General features: G+C 41.0%; 1 protein-coding gene across 1 annotated transcript in view; it reads right to left on the bottom strand.

The window, feature by feature from the left end:
* The window catches only part of CSMD3 (CUB and Sushi multiple domains 3), a 1,047,538-nt gene that overhangs the window by 320,860 nt on the left and 703,912 nt on the right, over positions 1-22,766 (bottom strand). Inside the window, exons 33-41 of the mRNA XM_085893781.1 lie at positions 18,548-18,664; positions 11,538-11,651; positions 10,089-10,184; positions 9,254-9,457; positions 4,985-5,109; positions 2,975-3,071; positions 2,031-2,135; positions 1,246-1,364; positions 53-122 (exon numbers count right to left, since the gene is read on the bottom strand). Coding sequence (XP_085749907.1) covers positions 53-122; positions 1,246-1,364; positions 2,031-2,135; positions 2,975-3,071; positions 4,985-5,109; positions 9,254-9,457; positions 10,089-10,184; positions 11,538-11,651; positions 18,548-18,664 — 1,047 coding nt within the window. The remainder of the gene's footprint in view (positions 1-52; positions 123-1,245; positions 1,365-2,030; positions 2,136-2,974; positions 3,072-4,984; positions 5,110-9,253; positions 9,458-10,088; positions 10,185-11,537; positions 11,652-18,547; positions 18,665-22,766) is intronic.

The following is a 22,766-nucleotide window of genomic DNA, read 5'->3' as shown; positions in this document are numbered from 1 at the left end:
ATTTACAAATCACTGTGCTTATTTGAGTGAGAGGAAGGATGTTAAAACAGACCAAGACAGAGAGGAGGTGGGTAGTTCCATCGCCTGACTGGACCCGGCATACATGAGATGTACCAATGTCCCTGCAAGAAAAACACCACAATGCACAAACACACAAAATGTCAAATGTCGAGGAAAATCAAGCAGCAAAGGGAGGTGAGGGTAAGTGGAGATAAATCTGGTTTGTTGGCAGTGATATTACATCAGCTTCAGGATCATTTAATATCAAAAATTACATTAAAAGTTCATGAAATGTGAGCTTCAGGGTCATTTAATAGCAAAGAAATGAATGAAGGGATCATATGAAAAATGCAGTCGATGTTTGTGATAATTTACTGAACCATGACTTATACAAGCCATGGGGCAGACAATTAAACAGAAAAGGTTATTTTTTTTACACTGGATTTAATGCTCATGGAGGAGCTAGAAGACAACGCACTGCAACGTAACATAACGCACAGCGACACACACACACACACACACACACACACGCGCACACACACACACACACACACACACACACACACACACACACACACACACACACACACACACACACACACACACACACACACACACACACACGACAACACTGGACTTGACTTCAGACGAACAGCCAATGAGCTTAGGGGAAGTGAAATCACTTCCTGGAGCCCTCTGGGTACTAGCGACGCCATATTTTTAAAAAATGATGCTACTTCTTTCTGTACTCAGCGGAGAGACTGAGGAATTTCCTCCTACCCTTGATTGCCAATCTGGGGGTTTGTTCATGCTTTGTCTTTTAAATTCTGAGCACAAAGCAAGGAAGCAGCATGTACCATCTTTAAAAAATCCTTTTGTGTGGCCCAGCCAGCATCATAATCAAATGGCCGACCCCCTAAACTCAGAACGGATGTTCTAAACAGTGTGCACTTGAGTCTAATAGCTTCACTAACCAATTACAAGCCAAGATGCAACAATAAAATGCATTAAACGGCTCTTATGGTTGGAATTACAAGATCGATGACTTCATTACCACCATTTTTTTGCTTCTATCGGGAAACGATATAAGTGAAAAAAAAAATTCATGTAAAGTTAGAAATCTCAAACTCAGTCCAAACATGATAACAAGAGTGAAAAATTATGCAAATGCAACAACAGAATATGAAGTTCTGTCATTATGGTTGCACATAATGAATAAAACTGTATTTGCATATTATGTCTTACCTGTAGAATGTAACCAGGCTCACACCGAAATGAGAGAACATCATTAACGAGATAACGATCTCCGCTTTTTATGCTGTGACTTGGCAATACAGGCTCTGGGCAGGAAGAGAGGCCAATTGCTGTGAGACAAGGTGCGAGAGGTAGAAGTAGATGGAAGTTAAAATGGACAAATAAATTGATGAATGCAAGAAATAAAGAAGAATCAAGACACAGCATCAGAAAGAAATAACAACAAAAGGGTGAATCAAAATAGTTTAAAGAGCAGATGTGTGGAATGATGCATTAAATGAAAAAAATCTCAGGTACAATCAACCTTGACCACCCAGTATTTTACCACCCATGAGGTCTAGCTCCCTGTGTTCTCTCAACCCTCCGACCCTCCGCAGCAACTCCAGCATGAACAATAACCCTCTCCCAGTTAAATTCCAAAAATACAGGCTGTCCACACACCTACATTCTTTTCTTTCACTTGTGGAACTGCCTTTCAGAGATGGTTCAATCTGATTCTTCCTTCAAGGGCTTCAAGTATGTGGTGCAGCTCCATCTCATCTGCCATTCCACACATCTTTCCTACCCCCCATTCATCCTGTCTAACCTAACCCTTACTTGCAGGTTTCTTCCCCTCCTCTCTCCTTATTCCCTTGTGTGTTGTGTTATTCCATTATTCCCAATGCTACCCCACTGCCCATTCAATGCTTTTTGGCCCCACTGTCTCCTCAATTTGACGAACAGGATTTGAAGAGTGAAAAGGCACGTTTGGTGCTTTGAAGAGTGGACACTGTTACCGGAGTAGTGCAGGTGAAAACCCGCTGCAGCAACGCTGAGATCAGTTTGAAAGTGGAGGTATAGTTGGTTGGACGTGCTGTTTATCAAAACTGGTACGGTTGTCCCTGTCCGGAAGGACAGAAGGGTAGAAACAATAGTTAAGATCACTTTTATTTGTACAGGTTGATAAAGAACTATGAATTAGGATGTTATGTTCATCACAGATTGTTATTAGAGAAGGTAAAGCACTACTTACAGAGATGGGTATTTAAAAGGAAAACTCTTTGGAACCCCAAAATAATGCTTTAATGGCATGAAAGTGGCAATAATCTGAGTCCAGTGAGGAATGCTTCAAGGATTATGAGTCATGCTTTTGGGGCCCTTATGATATATAGCACCACAAAAAAGAAGAATTACCAATAAAGGCTTATGATTTTATTTTTAAGGTGATCTAAGTCTCTCAGGGTCATGGAGGAGCTTGTGCATATGTGACATGTAGGAAAAAGACATTAGAAGACTTCAGTCTACTTATCGACATGAGCAGATGATGGACAAATCAACAGAGTGGAATGGATTTGAACCTGGCATCCTAACACCATGAACCAATGGATCAAAACGGAAAATTATACGTGCTACCCCAACTGAAAAGCATTAAAAAAAATTACAAATATGAAATTACACAATAAAATTTATACTACAGACATCTGTAATTATCATATGGCCCCTTGAATGGGGGACAAAATGCAAGAGGTGCACACATGAATTGCACAGATTTATTTTGAGGGTGTATCGCAATGCCACATGGTCGTAAGCAGAATGCACGTAGGGGAGACAGGGCGTCTGGGTTAAAGACAGCACAGTAACATTAAGAACTAGCTCATGCTGATAAATCAAATACAGAAGCATAGCCTATGATTGACAGAAAATAAGAGGAGGTACTCAAACACACCATAGAGGAACTCACCGGAAAAGCTGCCAAGACGTGGAGCATCTGCATCACCTCCATCATAAATCTCCAGGGAATCCCAATTGTGCTCTGTGGCAAAGCTTGTAACCCTGATCTGTGGGCATGTATGACCAACATAATGTTACTTTATAATAATATAACTGATGATTATGACAATAAGAATTACTGCAATTATTTAGTTTACAATTATAATGATGATTCAGTGAAGGCAACAATACTTACTGTAATGTTAATCGACTCCTTTAATGTCCCCAATTAATCCCCATCTTCTTGTGTGGTCAGCTGGGGAAAGTTTTTGGCCCATTTTCTTTTCATGAACCAGCTTGCATTGATTGGGGCAATCAGCACGCCTGACATTCAACTTGCATAGACTGGGGCAATAATTTGTAATTTGTTCACGGTGCCGGCGATAGCTCGCCTACTCTTTGTGAAGGACACCATTGAATCTTTAACATCCAACAAATAATGTTGGCAGACGGGACACACAGTTGAATGCCCATCTGAGCAATGCTGCACTTCATGATGAAATGCCCTGCCTGTGAAGCACCAATCTGGCAGTTTATATCTGCAGTAGTTGGGTCAGTTATGAAACACAGACCAGACAGATCAAAGGTAAGTATGCTACCTCTGCACAATACTTTCAGACACTTTCTGTAATTTTAATGATATTAATACCATGATGGCAAATTTTCCTACCCCCTTAAAATAACAATTGTGGATAATTTTGTTTTATTATTATTTTTTTTTGGATGATTCCATCGGTTTTGTGTCAGATTTATTTCACCAAAACATTACAAGAAATAAATAGTTTTTATTATTATCAACACTGGAGTGAGGGAAAACAGGATGAAAATATTTCCATTTTTTCTTCAAAATTGCTCAATATATGCTGTCACCCATGGGGATCCCTCCAGTGTAGATGTTTAGGATACGGAACAAAAAAATCAGGACTCAAGGGTTTGTAAAGGGCTGGAAGGGCATCTTGTCCCACCTCTGCTGCCAGGCACATTTTGCTCTAATCGTCCACACATACTTGAATAAATATATTGTTAAAAACACAAATGAGTAATGAACTGTCAAAAACCTTGAGAAATGAACTTCATGTCAGATGGAAAGTCGAAATCATGCTTTTTTTTGAAACTTCTGTCGTCTTTTTGAAAACTGATCACTCATTCAAGGCATCTACATATTATATACTATCATATGCATTTACAAAGTTTTGTAAATTTTACTTGAATTATTATTTATATTTTACGATTTCTTTTTGTTGTTGTTGTACAAGTTTCACGTGTGCCATTTTCCACAAATGTACAATCGTACATTTGTAAAGTTTTTCTTACAAAATATACAGTTCCTGTATATACAGACAGATGGACGGATGTCGACTGGTGGAAATCTGACATGCCCTTATACATTGTCTGTGTACTCTTGGTGAACCAGCTGAGGCATTTCCTTCTTTGGTAAGCATCTTGCATGGACCCTCCTCATATTAATATTGGCAACGCAACTTTATACTGACACTTTCCCTCTCTCTTTCCAACCCTAATTGAAACCCATAACATTAAACTATAACTGATCATGCAAATGATTCAACAATGGAGTGTCGATATTTTAGTGGACATTAACAGTCTTAATTCCAATTTAATGATGAGATATGCAGAAAGTACCACCTTAATGATATTGTAGATCAATGCCACGAAAAAGTAAAATTACCAGAAAGCTTTCAAAAAGGTTTCTCTTCCCGTTGCTGTGCCACATCTCAGCTCACGGGTAGACTTATCCCCCTAATTTATAAAGGAACAAATTAGCTTTTTGAAATCAATCCCCAGGCAGGCCAAGCGTAATACTGCTTGTACAAATTATGAGAAATGATAATTACAATTGATTTAACAAGGCCCACTTAAATCCATTTCCAATTCTGTGAACAAACAGAGATTCCACATGATGGTTCAAACACATCGGTGATTTCTTGGATGTGTGTGCGGTAATCCAAAACAATGTCCTGACCTGGATCCCGGCACCCTCAGGAACACTCAACTTCCACACGCAGTTCAGGTTGTTCTCATATGGCTCAGGGTACCCAGGGGAAAGGATTGTCCCACTTGGCTCCGTGAGGTTTCTTCCACATGGCACTGCGGGTTACCAGAGGTGTGGAAAATCAAACTCAGTTCTTCCACCATTTCACATGCTACAAATGTGTAAGCCATATTGTCAAAACTCAGGTTTAATGTTTCAATCACCTAGTGGTTTTCATTTGGCTGAGACTGTGTAGGAACTGTGTGCCAGGTGTTAAGTAACCTATCAAGGGAAAAGGGACACCACATGACTGCAATATGCCGAGGATGACACCTAATGTCATTTTCATCATCACCTTACATGTAGCATTAGGTTGTCAGTCATGCATATTGGCTCTTTTGCTCTAATGAAGGAGCTTTTGTTCCAGATCAAGCCGAAAACATAAGCTTCTCCTTGCTGTGTTCTGTTCATTCCATCCATTGTTCCACCTGTCCTCTGATGCAGATCCACATGACTTCATGAGTAAGACCAGTTCTTCACTTTACTGCAGGTGACCATAACTTCACATTTATACTTCTATCTCAGACAAAAAAGAACGAAAGTTTTTATTATGATCAAAAAAACCAAATCATCCAAACATAAACCTGAACCTATATTATCCGATATTAACTTGCACTATGAACAGTGGTTGACTCTTAATTCCATTAGCCCAATTTACAATGGAAATCTAGATGGTACGGCTGAAAACAGTGAACTGCAGTAAGAAACAAGAAGAGCAATCTGAGATTGCAGACCCTTGCCAGGACTTGTTTTGTGTGGTCTTTGTGTAGTTTTGTGCGGTGTATTTTGTGTGGTGTTTGTGGACTGGTATGTTACATCATTAATAAGAGGCATAACTCGAACTGCCACTTTATAACTGCTGGCAGTGATGACCGGGTACCAAGACGTCCCACTTTGATATTCAATTGAATTTAGATTGTGATTAAAATAACTTCAATTCAAATGAAATGGAAGACCAAATAGGTACACTCCTGGATAGGTGGTCATACTTGTAAATTTTCGCCACGATCTATTGAACCATTTCAGAGGAAGAATTTTGAAGTTAAAAAAACAAAACAATATGGCTGCTGAATCATGTGACCGATGACATCATCAATTTTTTTTCTGTGGACCATTTTATCCCTCAATAAGCCTCAAAAATTGTCATACTGGTGTGGTGGTCATATGGCAGCTTTGCTGCCAGGGTAGCTATCATTTCTTGAAGCTTGACTGTGTCGCTCCTCTACCAGTACACACACTGGAACTGGTACTCATTTCGCCGACCTCAGAAGGATAACAGGCTGAGATAACAGGGTGAGTCACCCCCTGGTGTATTAATTCAGCGGCCGACGGGGCTTGAACTCAGAACCCTAGGATCCCAAGCCACCACCCTAACCACGAAGCCAACACCAGGATCTATTGTCATACTGATTAGATGTAGCATTCTACATATGCAATTATAACGTCCCAACAAAGGCATCCATGGCGTCATAAATATCACATTCAAATATCATATTGTCACGTTGAGGAACGTCATAAATATCAAATATCCCATGAGGAACACTTGCCACATTCCAAGTTTCAATTTTTTTCCTGTTTTTCCAACATGGCTGCCACACCACGTGACCTATGATGTCATAATTATCAATAAAACATTCTACAAGAGTAGTCACTCCAATGGTGAAAATTTTGTCTCTATCCGACAAGTGGTTGTGCAGAAAAACACTAAAGTTCTGTGCGGATAAACAGACAGACAAACAGATCCAAATGTAATTGCCTCTCCTTCGGCGAGGGTAAACAAGGATGAACGCACCTATATCAAACATGGTGTGAAGTTGGCAACACCATCAAATAAGCTCAGATGATAAATAAATCAGCCAGCTATCAATTATGGCTGCTCGCCAGCTTTTGAGCTGCTATCAATTTTGAGCTTACTAGGACTTTCCTAAGTGAAATGGCTGCTAGCATTACTCATCTAGTATATCATGTGAAGTGTGGTGTCTGTCCGTGCATTTGTATGTCCACATATTCGGCTGTCTCCTGTTTCTGGGATGTGTCTCCCAAACTGTGAAAAGCTCCGTACACAGGCAAAGATCAACATTCAACCAGAAGAAATGCATGATCCCAAACGAGATACATACATTCATAACCGTATATAAATACAACATGGAATCTCAGTTTGTTTATTGACAGTGAATTAAGATATGACCTTGGCTAACAGGATGGCCTCGACGTACGCACACTCACCTCTAAGCTGCCCAGCTTCAAATCTTGGCCCAGCTGTAAACTGTCATTCCGGTGTTTCACAAACTAGGTGATTCATCAACGTGTGTGCCATTCTTCCAATAGACGTTAAACTGGGCGTCTCGTCTACAGACATTAGTTGGTGGATGTCAAGGATCTCCACGGTGTCCTTTGCGAAGAGTGGGCGAGCTATTGGCAGCACCATGGACAAATTACAAATTCCTGAGCTACTGCTGGGAAGGCAATGGCAAACCACCCATTATAACACTTGCTCAAGAATCTGCTTCGGCAGCACCGATGCTCTGTGACAGAGTATGAAGATTATCACAAAGTTGAACAAACTATGCATGTCAGTGCTATTAATAACAGTAGCCTAGCTTCACTGAAAGTCTTTGAACAAAGATTGTGACCGAAAATAATGTTTAATAATAAACTTCAAAGAGGTCCAACATAAGCTTACATTTAATAATCGGTGGATTTGATGACTTAATTCATTAAGAGTTAGAGCGTCCACTAAAGTGGATAGAGCACGGACATATAGAGACAGGGAGAGGAGGAGAGCGGGAGGAGGGGAGTCAGAGAGAGGGGAGGGGAGTGGGGAAGAGAGGTGAGAATGGGGGAGATAGGTGAGTGGAAGACAGAGGTATGGGGAGAGAGAGGAGTGGGGAGAGAGAGGTGATAGGGCAGGGGGAGAGAGAAGAGGGGGGTGAGAGATGGGAGAGGGAGGGGTGGTGGAGAGAGGAGGAAGGAGAGGGGGGAGAGGAGGGGGGAGGAAGAAGTTTCCTTCTTTATCCATCCTGTCGACCCCGTTCCAATGCACCCCACTGTTTGTCCAAGTCTCCCTCTATTTTGTCCTTCAACTCCACTGTTGGTGTCCCTCCCAACCCCTCTCCACTGTTCCTTTTGTCCTGTTGATTCCTGATTCGTTTAGTGTTCCACCTCTTCCACGAGCCTCGACTCTGTGTACATAAAACCGTCATAGGTTGGCATAAATGTGTGTATATAAAACTGTGTACATGGGACGAATAGTCTCTTTCTGTGTTGAAGTTCCTTGGAACGGAGGTCATCTATTACATATTGTGAACCGTGGTGTCTGTCCACACATTTGTCTGTCCCCGTTTATGGCGGCCGCTTCCCGCACTGCATATGGAAAGCTCAACATTCACTTTTGAAATGACGAGAGAACAGGCATGAATAATGTTGATGCCAAATTTTGTTTCACATGCAGGATATTTTGCCCTCTTTTTAAACAAATTGTACTTCCACCACGAGATGTTATACCTCCCACCGCAAAATGGTGGCGCAAGTATCTCAGAGCTTTGGCTCTGAGTGAAACCAAGAGTGCAACACAATTAACCTTTTTCAAAGTGCATTAAATATTATTTAAATTGATAGATAACATACACTTTTCCCATCACTGGGGGACTTTTACTTGCTTTTCCCATCTTTTGCTTGTTTTTCCTGTCACTGCGGACGTGTACTTTTCCTGGTACTACATCATTTTGTGGGATTTATCCACATCTAGAAATGGCAGAATTAAAGAAAAATCAATCTATATGTGCATTAAGAACCAAAATGAGATGTGACCGTCAAGGTGAGTGAATTCTCGACCTTCCATGAGCCTCACTCCTGAAAAAAAAAACTTAAAAGTAAAAAAATACAAATAAAAAGTGAAGAAAAAGTGCTCGGTTTGAAACAAAAGGTTAGAAAAACCATCATTTACTCAAAAAGAGCCGGTCAGTAACAAAGCTACTGCTAAAAAAGAATAGGAAGTATAGCTCCTCAAGAGGAGTTTAATAGCTCACTAAATCTGCATGCAAATTCACGTGAACCATCGAACGATTTAGTTTGTCAAGAGCACGAGCGTATTACCTTAACCCAATCAATGTGTCCTGACACCCACGTTCCCTTGCATGCTTTGTGACATTAATGAGGTAGAGAACTCTGCCGCTGGGGCGTATAAGCTCTGGCACCCACCCACACAGCTGGGAAACGTGTCATTCCACTGAGCCAAGGCGTTGGGCACCGGAATGCAGCGGATGGCCTTGGGACCCACAAGAGCGTAGCCAGGCTCACACTTGAAACCTACAATGGCCGAGGCTGAGAAGTCGCTTCCGACACGTCGCCCGAATCGTGGTTCAGGCACCGAGCTGCACTGAGTGGAGCTTGTACGAGGCACAGCTTGTAGGGGAAAAAAGGTTCACAGAGAGGATGGTGGTTATTGAAGTCAAAGTGAGATACAGAGTGAACATGTGACAGAAGGAGAACAAATTCAAGAGTTTGATTTCTTGAATAACAATAAATGAACTCTAACATATAACAAAGCAAAAAATAAATCTCTGACATAAAAGTCAAAAGCAAATCATGCACTCTGGTGACCAAGGGCCACACAAGTGTTGGCCACATGTAACGCATCGTCTGGAACGCGATGGATCGAAAGGCACTTGTACTTTAAGATATAATTTTTTTCCAATCATAAATTAATTTTAGCAGGCCAACAAAAATTGCAGTGTAAAACAATTTACCCCAAATTATCTTTGTATATTGAATGTAAACAAGTGGGTTATCGGTGACAGAAGCCCACTTGTTCTATCAAAAGCAGAATTTTCTATAACACTGCACCAAACTTAGACCACAGAGCCATAACAAATGCTGTGCATGTGCAACAATTACTTATTATGTTGGAGCAATTGTTATTCTGGTTGCTATTATCATGAAGAGCATTTCCTTTCACAAAGAAACTTAAAATATAAGCACAGCAAGCAAATCATTTTAGTATGGGCTGTTGGAAACTGCACACACGGCCCATTACCTTGGTAAACGAAGTGAAAGCCCTTTGCGGTGACGTTCTTGTTGGAGGTAAAACGAAGAGTAATTGTATTGGATGTGCTAAGGGGTAAGTCTTCGCCTGATAAAACACAAGTAGTCATTGAATGCAATTAGAAAAAAAAAAAAATAACATTCCATTTTTTTTTTTAATCCAAATTCAAATCTGTAATTATCCTGAATCTAAGCTATCTGAAGCCATTGCCAGCAAATCATTGTCAATGCTAAAATAAGATGATGTATGCATAAATAATATTCATGTCCAAAATGCATTGCAAGCAGAAACAAAATTAGAACATGTACAAAATTAAAATAATAATGATAAAAAAAATGTCTGCAACATTTCTGATGATTTTCACAGATTCCTGGCCTCCAATTATTGGGTGGTCGCTTGACTACACTTAGACTCAGGTTTTCCATCTGTCTGTATGTTTTTTGGGTGGTCGCTAGAGTACCCTTATTTTCACTTTTTCCGTCTGTCTGTATGTTTGTTTGTATGTTTGTTTGTTTGTTTGTAATAGACAGCTCTGGAGGCCAGAGGAGTTAACCGATTTTGATAAAACTTGACAGGTCGGTTCATACCAGGATCTAGTTCTATGCTTTTGAGGACCGTTGCTATGGACACCACCGTTGCCTAGCAACGGGACTTTGACATTTTTGAAAAATCCTAAAAAATTAATTTTTTCGAAAATCAAAAATCGGCTTCCAGGCTTTTATGCACACTATAATCAATCTCTTTGTCAAAAATTTTCAGCCTGATCCGTCAAAAACTGTATGACGTATGCAATTATGTCACGACCACCCATGTCGCCTACCGGCTTGTCTGTTTGTTTGTATGTAATGGACAGCTCTGGAGGCCAGAAGAGTCAACTGATTTTGATGAAACTTGACTGGTAGGTTCATACCAGGATCTAGTTGTATGCTTTTGAGCACCGTTGCTATGGACGCCACCGTTGCCTAGCAACGGGACTTTGAAATTTTTGATAAAAATCCGAAAAAAAATCTTTTTCGAAAATCAAAAATCGGCTTCCTCGCTTTTATGCGCACTATAATCAACCTCTTTGTCAAAAAATTTCAGCCATATCCGTCAAAAACTTTATGACTAGTATGCAATTATATTACTATATGCTTTCACCCCAACGTTCGCATTGGGATTGCCTAATGTAGGGTTAGGGAATCGAACATAAACGATGAATGGACAGTTGCTCGTCATGTTCCTATATCGAACGACGAACAGCAAAAAGGCCATCTGATGTGTTCCCTTATCTACATATTTCAAATTCGCCTTAATCTGGCCACCATCCATGTCGCCTACCGGCTTGTCAATGTATTATTTTGAGAAGCAAATTGTAATTGGATGAGACAGACGACCTGTAAGAATAACAAACATGTTTTGATCGCAGCAAGTGAGTCGACAGACCGTGCTTCAACTTACCACTGTGTGAACCGGTGAGGGAGCTGAGTAGCTGGGACCGTTGAGTTGGTCCATCAAAGACCTCAACAATGTCATTGAGTGACGTCTGGAAGTACACAAACTGTCCAAAAACCACTGTGGGGGAGTGGGGGGGGGGTAATGCCGTTGAAGGCAAAGCTACTGAATGAAAAGCAACATTACATTTGAGCCATGTAATGATGAAGAGGCAGCGTCAAGACCATTAAATTTGTCGTTTTCAAATTAGCCAGAACCTCGAGTCTGAAATAAATTGAAGACGTGAACGGCCTAGTGATCCTACGTTGTAAATGTGTATTGAGCCTGGTCAAAGGCACACTGTTACACACATTAAGTATTGTAAGCAGCTGTCATTCTTTATTCAAACAATCATTAAGACAATGTCAACTTTCATTGGCTTCTAAGATCTCGTCTTATTTGTTGGTTGTTTTTTTTCCTTAGCTTCCTGTCCTCACAACCTATTATTACCTCCGCCACCCAAGGTGAAGGAGGTTATGTTTTCACCCCTGTCTCTGTCTGTCCGTTCGTTATTTGCAAAATCGAAGATTTTTGAAGTATATTGGTCAGTCGATTTTGTTGTTCTGTTTGTCAGTCTGTCTGTTTGTTTATCGCCTACAGGTCACAATTTTAAACCGATCGTCATGAAACTTCACCACATGGGAAAGTTTCTCATAAGGGAGAAGACTTTTTATTTGAGGTTAAAAGGTCATCACAGGCCAAAGGTCAACAACTTAGGTGAGATTTCTAAAATCCTCAATTTTCATCCGATTGACTTGACATTTAAAGAGGATTTATATTTCAGGTCAATGAATTCAACCAGCCAATTACTTTTGATGTCAACATCAATCAAAAGGTCAGCATAAACCAAAAGTTCACCAGAGGCAAAATTTCTAAAGCCCTCAATTATAATCCAATTAACTTGAAATTTGAAGAGCATCTGCATATCAGATCACTGAATTCAACCGTCTACTAATTTTGAGGTAAACATAGGCCAATTTGGGCCAAAATTTCAAAAAGCCTCAATTTTCATCCGATTGACTTGAAATTTGAAGAGCGTTTTCATGTCAGGTCGCTGAATTTAAACAATGATTGATTTTAAGTTAGACATAGTCCACAAGGTCAAAATAGGCCAAAAGGCCAATTTGGGGCAAATTTTCTGAATCCTCAATTTTCATCCGATTGAGTTGAAATTTGAAAAGGATTTACATATCAGGTCACTGAATTCAACCACCTATTATTTTTGTGGTTATCATAGCCAAAAAGGCGAACATAGACTAATTGGTCAGCCTAGGCCAAAGGTCAACATGGACTAATTGGTCAGCATAGGCCAAATTTCGTATATCCTCAATTTTAATCCAATTAACTTGAAATGTGAAGAGCATTTGCATATTAGGTCACTGCATTCAACCTATTAATTTTGAGGTAAACAGGCCAAAAGGTCAAAATAGGCCAAAAGGCCAATTTGCACCAAATGTTCGAAAATCCTCAATTTTCATCCGAACAAGCCCCCACACTCTCTTCAATCCCACTCTTCCCTCCAGGTCTTCAAGACATCTGTTTACCACCATCTCCTATCTCCCCCCATCGAAAACCATGATCTTTTCTACCCCCTTTAATCCACCCCAAACCAACCTCCTTCAAATTCCATGTTTTCCTTACTTTTCTTTGGGTTCTGGTTCCAGTTTTTGAGCTTCGGAAGTGCCTTCATGGTCTCTGCTGACTTTCTCAAAAGATTAGTTTTCCTGGCCATTTTTTTGTCATGTTTTCACTGTTATTTTGGTGTCTCTGTGTTTACTGTGTGTTTCTAGTTGAGTTTTGTTTCAAAACCCATGTCAATTTGTGAGTGTTCGTCAGACTTTTCATATTGGGTTCTTTGAAGCTGAACTTTTTCCGAGTTTGTGTGCATGCTCGTGTTTATTCTCTTTTCTCCTTATTACCTTCAGCTTTTTAATTTAACCACAATCTCTTCACCATTTTTTCAATTCCTCCCAATTATACCCTCTGTTTAATGACTTAAAAGATTAAAAAAAACAAAAACATAAAACTAATACACTTCTTACCTTGCACCTCCCACCCACACAACTTCCTATTCCTCCTCCTCATCCTCCTCCAATGTGCTGATCCATCTTTCTATTCCCACTTTGATTGTGAAGGTATTCACCATAATATTCTCCCCCTCACCTGTCCCCTTCAAATCTCCCCCCTCCCTCCCCATTCTCAAAGTCCCCCCCCTCTTCAAATCCACAAGCCACCTCCTTCCCCACCCTCTCTCTTCCAACTCATTCCTCCACCTCCTCCAATCTCCAACTTCCCTCTGCCCCCTCTCTTATTACTCCCTACTGTGCCTCATCCCATCACCAACTATCTTTTTGTCCTACACCTCATCCTGCTCTCTCCCCTTGCTATTCTGCAATTTCTGAAACACTGTCAACAGCTCTCTCTCTCCCCCTCAACTCCCTCGTCTTACCCTCCCCTTCCCGCCCCTCTCCTGTACCCATAGCCTCCCCCCCTCTTTCTTAACGTTGTGGACCTCAAACATCTGGGGCCTTTGCTATAATCTACAACATCTATTCATATAGGTTGCCACTGAAAAAACTGGATATAATCTGCTGAACAAAAACTTTTCTCCTTCAAGATGTCTCTCACTCCTCAGTATCTTTCCCTGCTTACTCCCTCCACCGGTATGATAGACTTGAGCTTCGTCCTGGCAGCAGAGTTGCTCTCTTTATCAAAAAGTCTATTCCTCACTCTCCATACACTGTCCTTACTCCACCACACCCCCAGGAGTACCTCTGGCTATGGCTTCCCTCCGCTCCACCACTTGTTGATACATGTGTTGTACCGCCAACCAAACAGTGATGACTATTTACATCTCACTCGCCGAAAACATAGACCAACTTCTCTCCACTCATCCCAACTCTCTTTTCCTCATATGTGGTGGTTTCAATTGTCATCATTCCAGCTGGCTGAGTGTAGGTACCTCTCTCACCTCGACAACTTCCGCAATGGACTTTTGTGACTCTTTGAGACTGATGCAATCTGTCAACTTCCCAACCCATATATCAGTCAATAGCACATCATCTCTTCTGGATTTGGTAATGACCAATTTCCCTGAAAATGGCTACGGTTCTTTTGCTCCAATCGGTTCATCTGACCATATTTTTGTTAAAGTGGACATCTCTGGCCATTCTCAGAGCCACCTCTGTGCTGAAGAATCTGGCATTTCACTCAGGCTGACTGGCAGGGTCTTCAAGCAGCCATTTTATACTGGTCTCCCATTTCTACTTTCTCTGACATCAAGTCATCCTGGGAATTCTTTCAAAGAAATTTGCTCTCTCTCATGCACAGATTCATCCCATCTCATCTTCAGTTGTCCTACCCTTCCTCCCGCCCTTGGCACACTGAAGATTGTGGCGAGGCAGTTGCCCTGAAACAACTTGCCTTTGCCTCATGGAAGGCAAATCCAACTGAAGGCAATTTCAGTTCCTTCCACAAAGCTTGGAACTAGTGTGTAACTTCCCTCAGGAGAGACAGATAACAACATCTTTCTAATCTCAAGTCTGAACTCACAAACATGTCTCCTTCCTCCAAATCCTGGTGGCGTCTTGTTAAGTCCATTTCTGGTGTATGTCCCCTCTCCATCCCTCCCTTACCTCAAATGGCTGTGCAGCTGACACTGCCCGTTAAAAGGCTGAATGCCTCAACTCCGTGTTTGCTTCTAAATCTTGTGCCCCAAACCCATTGCTTCCTGCACCCACCTTACCCAGTTGCACCAAGCTGCTCCTGGAGTCTGTGTCCTTTTCTCCTGACAAGGTGGAGAGTTTACTGTCAAACCTCGGCTCTGATTCTGCAACCGGTCCAGATGGCATCAGTCCACGTGTCCTAAAAACCTGCTCCTCTGCTCTTGCTCACCCTCTCTCTGTTCTATTCACCCTCTCATTTGCTCAAGGTCATCTCCCATCTGCTTGGAAATCAGCAAACATGACCGCTTTGCCTAAAAAATGTGCAAAAACTGATCCCTGCAATGACAGACCAATCAACCTGCTCCCAATTATCAGCAAGGTTATGGAATCCATCATCGCTTCCAACATTAAACCCTTCCTTTTCGCCAATGGCTTGATTTCTGATAATAAATTTGGGTTCAGACCATGTCACTCCACCGTGGACATGCTGCTTCTCCATCCATCCATTGGGAACATACTCTGTGCAGAGTGTTGGTGCTGCTGAGGCAGCCTCCTTGGCTATTGGGCACAATCCTTGACAGGTCACCACTCTGACACAGGACACCAGCAAGCTGGCACTCATTTTGCTGACCTCGGAAGGATGACACGCAAAGTCAACCCCACCTGGTATTAATTCAACAGCTGAGCAGGATTTGAACTCAGGATCATAGGATTCCAAGCCCACCAACCTAACCATTAAGCCAACACCAGGTATATGCTGCTTCTGCTGGCCCATCAATGGATAGAGTTCCTCAATGCCAAACATGAGATGAGAGCCATCTCCCTTGATATATTGTGAGCTTTCAACATGATCTGACACCCCGTGCTGCTCACCAAACTCTCTTCTTCTGGTATCCAAGACAATCTCATCTCACGGCTCATGGTATTCCTCTCATGTCTCAGTCAACATGTGGCTTTTTCTGGAATTCTCTCATGTCCTCTTCCTGTCCAGGTTGGAGTTCCTGAAGATAGTGCTCTGGGCCTTGTTCTTTTTCTAGTTTTCATCAATGATCTCTACGACTCTGTAGACAATCCTCTTTATCTCTTTGCTAATGACTCCACCCTCTGCCGTACCATCTGTCATCCCTCACATTGACAGGCAGTGGCCTCTTCACTCTCTGCAGACCTGGATAAAATCACAAGCTGGTCCAACACATGGAACATGTCTTTCAATGCTGACAAATATCACACTCTCCCAATGTCTCTCCAAAAGGACCATCTGGAACTCTCCCCTCCCCACCCCTTCATCTATTTTCTCAACAATCCTCTTGAAAAATTTGTCACTCAAGCTTTTGGGTGTCACTACCTGCCATGATCTATCCTGGGAAAGCTACATTTCCAAGCTGGTTTACAAAGCCATTTGTTGACTGGGCATCCTCTGTTGTGCAAACTCCATCCTTGGCACACCTGAGCTCTTAACCAGATACAAAACTTTTATCCGCACCTTGATGGAGTACTGCTTTTCCCTCAGGGCTGGTGCTCCTGCCTCATACCTAGCTCGGCTTCATGCTGGAGAAACCACAGCATTTAGCATCATTGGTATCTCCCGCAATGGAGCTGAGCCTTTGAGTCTTTCACTCTCTCAACGCAGGCAGGTCGGTGGTCTTTTTATCTTCTACCAACTCCTCTCTGGCCTTGCCTCCCCTTCTCTGTCTGTACTCTGTCCCCCTAATATTTCGGCAGAACACTCTAGGTCAACCAGCAACCCCCTTCGGGTGAAACTTCCAAAATCAAGAATCACTGTTCACCTTCACTCTTTTATTCCTCTTTTTTCCTGCCTTTGGAATAAACTCCCTCACTCTGTTCAATCCCATTCTTCCCTCCAGGCCTTCAAACAGCTGTTCACCACCACCTCTTATTGTCCCCCATCCAAATCCCCGATCTTTTCTACCGCTGTTAATCCACCCCAAACCCACCTCCTTCAAATTACCTGTTTTCCTTCCTGAAAGTCCCTGTAGTGGCCATCTTGTGTACCCCATGTACTGCACCCCATCCCTCCTCTCCCTTCCACAGATCTAATGTCTGTTCTCCACTGTTTTGTGCTTTCCTCTCCCACCACTTATTTTCTCTTGCTCCATTTGTTATGTGTTGTGTGTTAGCTCTTATATGAGCCTCGACTCGGTGTAAGAAAAAATATTTTACCTGTGAACTCAAATTTCAAACAAAGATTGACTCATGAAAGCAAACTGTCGAAAGCAAACTTGGCCGAAAAGCTGTTGCTGCGTGTGCGAACCTATAAATGTACACTGCATGTTCCGAACTGTGTGCAGAACCGAATGACCTGCAATTGTTGATTTGATTCAACACATAAGCCTATATATCCAACAAGAGGTGAATTAATAAATCAATCTCGTTGTTGTTTTGTTCACACTTATGTTATTATTGAAGTTTCATTTTGGAAACCCAATCAGAAAATTGACATAAGTTCCTTTGTGGATTATTGAAAGGTGGCTACAGAGTGGGGTTACCTGGAGTAGCCTTCCAAAGGAATAGAGTAGTATAGGGGGTTTTGGTGACAAAATTTGATGGTGATGATGACATACCAAAGCCCAGATAGCACTCTGGGGATATTGAAAGCCTCAAAACAACTAGAGAGGTCCAGACCATGAGTATGATGAAACAAACAAATGCAAGAATCTGAGTTAAATCCCCCCCCCCCCCCCCCCACACACACACTATATAGCCAACCTGGAGTTACAATATAGTGGTGTTGATCCTCCAACAATTCTTGGCTTAGCAGATGTTTAATTGCAATATGATTAATTGAATATGCTTTGAAAGTCGAATTGATGTACAAGGGAGCATGAGCTGAAAATCAACAAAACAACAAGAGAGACAACAAAGAGGGTAGAACAGTGAATGATTATTAAATTTATGGTATATTAAGCATTTGCCAAAGAAAGATGATTGACTACATAGCACGGTAAGTATTGATAGTCAAAGGCATCCATTTTAAAGTGCTTATGTGGGGGCAAGGGATCTTGTTAAGAAGTGAGGCAACGAGGAAAAGTTGTGCAAATGTCCTGCATAAATATACACTCAAGCCAAATCTACACTGAAATCTACACTTCCACTCCTCTGGCACAAGTTTGTCCCCAAAATAGGAGAATACAATGAAAAGTAAAGCAAGTATAGTTTCTCTATCATATACATGCAGGTATAGTTAGAAACAAAAGTCATGGACACATTTGAAGCTCCCACCTAAGATGTACTTAAGCATGTTCACAGCAATGTTTACAGTCCTGTGCAGAAGCATAAGAGGAGGGTCCCTACCAAAATCATTGGGCACCGTCACTGTGTAGATGCAGTTAAGGCCTCCTGTGTAGTTTCCAGGATAGTTTGGTGAAAGAACGACCCCATCCGATCCCGTTGATCTTCCTCCACATGGTGCTGTGACAAGGAATTGGCAACATGTCATCAGTACAATTTTAGTGAGAGCTGGGTTTGTGGCTGAGCTCACCCTGTGCCCTTGCAGCATGATGTCGTTATGACTGCCTAACAGTGAGAATTTCTTGTTCTGGTCTCCTTCTCATGGGGCAACTGCTTCAGTGAATAAAGTAACATGAAGACATTTCCAAATTAATTAAAAAAACAATGCCTATTATGCATTTCCTGCCCTTCTGTTGAACTGTCTATGAAAGGAATTAACATATGAATGGAATGGGGTTTCTATGGCTTTGCTCAATGCAGAGTGAGCCATTTCATGGTGGTATGGGAAGGCAGTCAGGCTAATTATTTTGTGAAGTTATACGGCATATCCAAATTATATTATAGGGTTCCTACTCTTTTGGATTGATGAAATTCAAGGACTTTTCAAGGAATTAAAATCGGATTTTAAGGACCTACTCCATAGAAAACACATCAATGAATGATGTACTGGATGATGTTATGACAGATCATTTTAATCCGAAATTCACCTTGGCAGAATTCTGAACTTGTATAACCATTAATAAAATAACTGATCACGGAACTTTTCATAAAAATAAAAGCTCAATATGTTTAACCTGTTACTTCTTTCAGTAAAAGTACCATTGTAACAAAGTTGTAGTCCAGAGTTCCCAGAGATAATTAAGAATGATCACCTCCAGTAAATTCCACTGCTAGCCATACATGAATAAAATTAAATTGTACACTACATGTATCTTCTTCTTCTTCTTCTTTCGGCTGCTCCCGTTAGGGGTCGCCACAGCGGATCATCCGTATGATCCGCATAGTGATTTGGCACATGTTTTACGCCGGATGCCCTTCCTGACACAACCCTGGTCGCCTCTTACGACACAGGGACATGGTACACCTATTTTAACCGGGGTATACACCGGCCCAGTATACTGGTACTCATTTCACCGACCTCGGAAGGATGACAGGCTGAGTCAACCCCCTGGTGTATTAATTCAGTGGCCCAACGGGGCTTGAACTCAGGACCTTTTGGATCCCAAGCCGCTGCCCTAACCACTGCGCCAACACCAGGCTTGTACACTACATGTATATGATTAAAAATAATTCAAGGAAGGCTAGGATTGTGTCAATCCTTTTAAAATACAGCCGACCACCAAAGTGATCGTTGGTAGTTGTCAATCACCTTTGTTTAAAATAGGCAATGTACACCATGTCTCCTCTGGCCTTTTCAGGGGCATTCCATATCCTCATCAACATGCACAGTCCAATAGCTTCATATAACCCAATGCATGAAAACAGGATGGGTAGAAACCTTTCACTTTTGTGTGTTGTCTTAATAACAACAGCAGATCAAAATAGCTGCCTGCCTTCCTCTGAATCACTCAACTTTCCATAGTTAATTCAACAAGTTTTCATTTGGTGAATCTGTGAGTTTTGACAAGGTCATTAAACTTGCCTTCAACAGTTTTTCAGTTCAACACATTTATCTTTCACAGTTTGCCAAAAAATGATGCATTTGACAATGATGATCGTATTTCCTGTTGCTTCAGCTCTGGCTGCAAAGCATTCAACTAATGCCTCCAAACTACCAATGTCAGTGTTCAGTCTTCTTTTCTTCAACTTCATTTCATCATTTTATTTGATGACGAGTTTGCATTTTTGACTTTGTTGCGTCATTTGCTTTTTGTCTCTTTGGCTCATTCAAACGGACCAAATACTTTTGGCTGGCCTGCAGTTTGCAAAATTATGATAACACTGTACTTCTGCAGTTTGCAAAAACTCTTTAGAAAGTTGAACTCCCAGAATGCCACCACGTGTAAGGATACGATTACAAATGAGTCTCCATGTCACAAAAGACTGCTGTTGAAAGTTTTCCACTGCAAGCTGTATGTTGATATAAATACTCATTCGACAGCAGCCTGTCTATGAGACAGCAGCAACATTTTGGCCATGGCCTACAGCTTGTCATACACCGATTCAAACTTAAAAAAAAAAGATATAATCTGTCCAGTCCACTTTGTTTCTCATTAGGTTTGCGCTGCTTAAAGTCAGATCACTTTGCAGCAACTACAATGTCAAGGAAATCTGTGAACTGCCTGAGGACATCATATGAGTTGTCTGCATCAATCTTCTTTGCCTCAGTTAAGAATTCCTTCAACTCTCACGCCATTTTCACGCCATTCTCTATCTCTCTCAGAAATTGATACCTCATTCCTTGGGTCAAGAAAAGAAATGTGGTGAACCAGCACGTGTCTGATGGGTACCAGATCCAGAAGTTTCTTGGATAGTGCCACATCCGCCTTCAGACATTCGCTTCTATACTCTCGGACTTTAAACTAAGAAGTCTTTATTTTTCCTGGAAAAGTTCTTGCAGAACCTCTTCTGGTGCTGTGCCAACCTTCACCTGATAATACAAGAAGGAAGTGTGATTATCACTTGATATGACACAATATTCTATCATGATTAAAGATGTTAAATTTTGCAATTATTTTTTCTTAACTGTTAATTTTATGTATGGTAATTTATGTTGTATTCATTATTTCCATTTCAATATAAGGTATTAAGTATGTCAAAATATTTTACCAGTACAACAGGCAAGCACTAATTGCTTATTCACATTTGTATATCTTCCCTTCTTTTAAAAAAAGAGCACTGGTCTTCCTTTTTCTCTGATTTTGCTTTGAGAACCTTGAATGCAGCGGTTGCTTTTTGCATCAACTCACTATTGATGAAACGTCAAAGTTGTCCTCGAATGATGATGTCAAACAAATCGTCACCAATAAATGGCGGCATTTGGTGGTCCGACTGATACTGGGTAAGAGAAGATTGGATTTCTTTCACAATGGAAAGGAAAAAGCGTCTTTGAAATGAAAAAGTTGTTGTTGGTTGACTATTTCACAACATCATAGGAATTGGATTTTGGCTCTGTTGCCTTTTTTCTGAACAGAGTTGACATACGTACAAACCATCGGCCACACTGTGAAAACTCGCTGTACTGCTGGAAAACATTCCAGCCATCGGTGCTGGCAGAACTTCACAGGAAATGTGATGCAGCTTGTGAAAATGACAAAGTCTTCACATGTCGCAGGAGAATCTGAACAGCAAGTACAAGCAGGAAAACAGCCTTTGCATACTCCAAGTGCAGTTATCAAATGCAATTTTGAAAGCCCCATGCACAATGTGTAAGCCACATTAACCAAGATCAATAAGGTGATCATCATGATCTGTCTTCAAATGGTCACTCAAGCCTGTTTAGAACTTCAAGTTAATGCTTGGTCCATCCATGGAAACATGCAGGTGATCATGGAGGTGAAGGTCCATTATGCATGATGTCAACTCTTCCAGAAATAAAATCAGCATCGGCATGGTACAGAAACTGAGAACCAGAAAATTGAGTTGTGAGTTCATCATTATCCTAAAATCGCACAAGTCTTTCTAGCTGCATTGAATGATTTTTGTCATTAAATCTCACCAAACAGTAGCACAAAGCAGTCTTGCTGGAAAACTTGTTTTGTCAAAAGAGACTTGAAACATGGTGCTATGTCTTACACAATTAAATGGGTACATTTATCTTCAGCACATGTAAACTTTTTTCTTTCTTTTTTTTACGAGCTCACTGTCAGGAAACACGACCTGAAACATTTTGTTTATGTCCTCATTAGGTTTGTATGAATAATTAATTTGGGGACTTTTCAGGCCCAGGGAATTTCTGCCTGAAAGCAATCAGTCCCGGTGATGAAGCAAGTGACTTGAGGGGATGAACATTCAGTCATTTGAAGGGCTGTGCCTACGTGAAACTGAAATAATTGCGTGTGTATATATATATATATATATATATATATATATATATATATATATATATATATATATATATATATATATATATATATATATATATATATATATATATATATATATATATATATCTTTGTACTAATAAATGTTAGTGTGTGTCAGTGTCTCCCCTCCATAACTCCAAAACCATAAAACCTAGCAACCTGAAACTTTTCATGCAAACAAAGAAAACTCCAAGGAAGTGCAGAGTGAAAATTGGATGTTTAGGTTAATTAAAACACTAATTTTGAAGATAATTAAC

Source organism: Eptatretus burgeri, chromosome 9, assembly GCF_056783735.1.
Source record: "Eptatretus burgeri isolate ZD-2024b chromosome 9, Ebu_testis_v1, whole genome shotgun sequence".
Classification (NCBI taxonomy): domain Eukaryota; kingdom Metazoa; phylum Chordata; class Myxini; order Myxiniformes; family Myxinidae; genus Eptatretus; species Eptatretus burgeri.
This window is presented reverse-complemented; position numbering and strand designations above follow the sequence as displayed.